Here is a 4,072-nt window from a genome sequence, read left to right on the forward strand (position 1 = left end):
AAAATGTTTCTACCATTTCTGTCTTTTTTTCATTTCGGCCTACACTAAAAAATGCTGGGTTAAAAAGGGACAAACCCAGCTATTGGGTTGTTTTGACTCAGCGGTTGGGTTGTTTTGAACCCAACCGCTGGGTCAAAACAACCCAATAGCTGGGTTTGTCCCTTTTTAACCCAGCGCTGGGTTATATTTAACCCAGCATTTTTTAGAGTGTATGCAGTATGCACATATGTGCGCATCCGTGCCATGATTTTTACAAGTTTATTTCTGTAATTTGATGTATTTTTAGCAAAACAGAGTTGATTTTGATTTCACGTTGACTCATTAGTTACAAATCAAACCGCTGTCTGTTTTAAAGCATGGCCATCAGATGAATCAGGGGGCAGAATGAGCATCTTGAGGTGAACATTAGCAAGTGTCTGGGAGTTAATGTGCATTTAAACGCACCTTCTGTGGCGCTCTGTTGTCCTGTGTGAACGGCCCCTTAGTCATCTGCTAATTAAAACAGGGAAATGATCTATTCATGAGCGTATATCATCTTTCTGGTGTTGACTTTCTCAAACAAAATCACTTATGATGCTTTATTGCCTCTGAGAGCAAAGTTGAAAATGTTTCTATTAGAGCTAGAGCAGATTGTCTCCATGTAAAAGTAAACTGAAGCCCAAACAGACACTTATTATGCCATCTGCCTCTTTTAAAAGCAATAATACACCCTATAAATGATAATTCTGTCATCATTTAATCTCCTTTTATTTTTTTGCACAAAGCATTCAGTGGATAATTAAATTAAGCTTGTGGCTAACAATACAATATTCTAATAAGCGTAAAATAATATATTTTTAATTAGATGGACTACTTTTCTGATGCTTCTATGGCGCTCAAAATTATAGAAGCCCATTTCTGCAGGTAAATCATAATTTAAAAAAATAATAAAATAAAATAAAATAAAAATTGTGAGATAAAAGGTTAAAATTGATATAAGACATAATTACGAGATAAAAAGTCAAACATATGACATACTAAATAATAATGAGATAAGCTGAAATTGTGACATAAGTCAAAATTATGGGATAAAAAGTTAAATAATGACTTATGATGACTTTTTATGTCATAATTATGACTTTTTATCTTTTCAGTGTCGACATTTTATGTCAATTTCTACTCTTTATCTCATAATTATGATTTAGTGTGTTATGATTTTGAATTTTTGTCTCATAATCATGAATTTTGATTTACTAATGCATTCTTTTTTTTTCTCACGTGGCAGAAATGGGTTTCCATACAACAGCCCCAGTCTTCATTCACTTTTCCCATGGAATGAAGTCATACATATTTGAAACAACATGAGGGTGAGTAAATAATGACAGAATTTTTATTTCTGTGCGAGTTATTCCTTTAAACCAGCGGTGGATACGCTCTGAATGCCAACAACCAAACCAATAAAAAGTTGCCCCTATTGCACAACGAACTTAATAGAAATATTCCCAGTATGATTCTCTACCAGGTTGTGAATCTCCTCTTAAATTTCGAGAAGCTGACCCTTTCGTTTGGACGGTGATATGAAATATTCATATAAACGTAAACAAAAACATACACAAACAAATGCACCTTACATTACAATAGATTGCTTCTCGCAACAGTAACCTTCTCCTCGGAGCGCGTCTGAGATGCTGTCTTCGAGTCTGTCTCGGCCCTCTGGGCTCATTGAGTAAATATTAATGTGGTTTTCCCATCCAGTGCATTTACCGATAACAATCTCTTCCCATCTCTCCTCCCTCTTCCTGGATACCGGAGTCCTTTCGGCTCATTGATGGGGAAGGGATGTTATCGCCCGCTCACCAGCGGTGAGTTAAATGTTCAGCATTGGTTACAAGAGGTGGAAATGTCAGGTGAGGTGTTTGCATGACAGTTTACCTGTCTGAAACCGTAAGCTACACTTTCGTCTTGAGTATCTAAAGATCAATAAAACAAGACATGTTTAGCCTTTAGTTTCGATACTGGAAAACAAGATAAAATATCGATCAGCAAAGTGATTTTTTGCAGCGTAGCAATTAGAACATTCATAAAGGTCCACTTCCATTGGCCTGGTGGGTGTGAGTGCGTCCTCAATCCTGATTGGCTGAGCTGTCTTCCTGTTTGTCCACCTCATCGTCCTGTCGTCCTGTTTCTTGTGCTGTAGGTGAGGCCTTGTCTTGACACGACCCCATTTCAGCTTCTGCTTTCACACTACGCTCTTCCTCTTTAACATCTACCTCATCCTTAGCATTTCCGTCTCTCTCGCTATTTCTGCCCACCGCTTCTTGTTTTTCCCTGCCTGCTCCGACTGTCCCTTCCTGTGTCTCGTTCCCTTCCTCTCTGTCCTCTTTCTGTTCACTCTGCACTTCAGCATCAGCCTCATTATTCTGGTTTTCCTCCCGTCGTTCATTCACACTTGTATTTGTCTCTTCAGCGCTCTTCTCGGCTCCATCACATTGCTTTTGATCACTTATCTCTTTCTCTACGGTGGACGTGGAGTCTTTCTTCTTCTTGTTCTTTGGTGCGTCTTTGACCGAGTTCTTGTTGGACTTGTTCCGTGCTTTAAAGATGACTTTCTGAAACCGAAAACGTTGACAGAGAGTTTTAATACTTTTTTTTATGGAAAGATAATGAGATGCGGGTAAATATTTAATGAATTGCCTCTTTAAAATAGCAAAAGTATACTTGGTTGTAATGCTGTTTCATCATTTGATCATCATTTAATGAATCACTGCTTCCATGATAAATACAAAATTTACTTTTGAGCAAAATTCTGTTTACCTGCTGTCTTGTTCTAAATCTGAATTAAATATAATCACATGATTTAATCTTTTTTTAACCCTTAGTAAACCTCTTCAAATAACAAACAGGCATCATCAATGTTAAACAAACCCACAATAAATCCATGTTTATCCATTTAAGCACTGAAAGTCCAGCAGTAGAAACGTTAATGACAGACGCCACTGGCTCTTCTCACAGTGATTGGCTGCCCCCTGCCACTTTTCTGGCTTTCATTTGCATAAACTATTTCTTAACTTTAGTTTCTAACCCTGTTTCCTTCAAGTAGAGTACAGATCATTGTGATTTGTAAATGCTCAAAACCTGATTGTTGCTGTATTGCACTTATGAATATGTGAGATGAGATAATGCTTATATAAAAGCAGTACACACAAAGCTGTGGTGTCCTCGTGCAACCACAAGATGCGTGAGATGTATGCCATGTGAAATTTTTTATTTTCGGAAAAAGTGCATTTAGATTCTCACATCAGTTTGTTATGGTTGCGAATACAAATTCACATACTGAATTACATATACAACTGATGATGACAAGTGTGGCGGGTTGATTAAAGCTTAGCACAGTTCATTTGCATTGGCCCTTTCTTCCCAAAAAATGTTAAAAGACAACACTGGCGTGCAAGTAAATATCATCAGGAAAGCCAAACACGCAGTAACACCCGCTATACACACACTCGCTCTGGTTTTCTTTGAAGTGACATGGAGCTAAATCTTTGTTTAAATTATGCATTGTTCTGTTCAAGCGTCTTGTGCTTTCTGCTCCATTTTATGTGGAGCTTTAAAGAAATGCCTGACGCCTGCACTGAACCCTGTAAAAACACTTGGTGTGTGACTTTGGCTGCTAACACAAACTACGTAGATGTTTTTAGCCAAGAAGCAGAGAGAATGAGAGGAATATGATATTAACTGTGTGTGTGTGTGTTTGACAGCAGTATGTCAGTAATGCGGCTGGAATAAGAGGTTACACACCTTGGATTCCTTCTTCTTGCGAGGCAGCACTGGTCTCTGGAGGAAAACGATCTGCTTGGCGGCCAAACTGCCATCACTGGATGAGAGAGAGGAAACAGTTCAGTTAGTGATCTAGGTATGATTATACTTCAATAATGATCAAACTGCTTGTTTCAGGTCCAATCATCTTGACCAAAAGTGCCCAAACTTTTTTCTACGAAGGGCCAAAAATTGATTAAAATTATTATTAGTATTTTTTTTTTATATTACAAAAGTTGTATACACACACACACACACACACACACACACACACATG

General features: G+C 37.9%; 1 protein-coding gene across 1 annotated transcript in view; it reads right to left on the reverse strand.

Annotated features, from left to right (window-relative positions):
* Window positions 1-1,165: 1,165 nt before the first annotated feature.
* LOC107715574 (raftlin-like) overlaps window positions 1,166-4,072 on the reverse strand; it is a 22,113-nt gene continuing 19,206 nt past the window's right edge. The window contains exons 6-7 of the mRNA XM_016521717.1: window positions 3,778-3,853; window positions 1,166-2,588 (exon numbers count right to left, since the gene is read on the reverse strand). Coding sequence (XP_016377203.1) covers window positions 2,103-2,588; window positions 3,778-3,853 — 562 coding nt within the window. The 3' untranslated portion in view covers window positions 1,166-2,102. The remainder of the gene's footprint in view (window positions 2,589-3,777; window positions 3,854-4,072) is intronic.

Source organism: Sinocyclocheilus rhinocerous, unplaced genomic scaffold (assembly GCF_001515625.1).
Source record: "Sinocyclocheilus rhinocerous isolate Xijiao unplaced genomic scaffold, SAMN03320098_v1.1 scaffold2165, whole genome shotgun sequence".
NCBI classification, from domain to species: Eukaryota; Metazoa; Chordata; class Actinopteri; order Cypriniformes; family Cyprinidae; genus Sinocyclocheilus; species Sinocyclocheilus rhinocerous.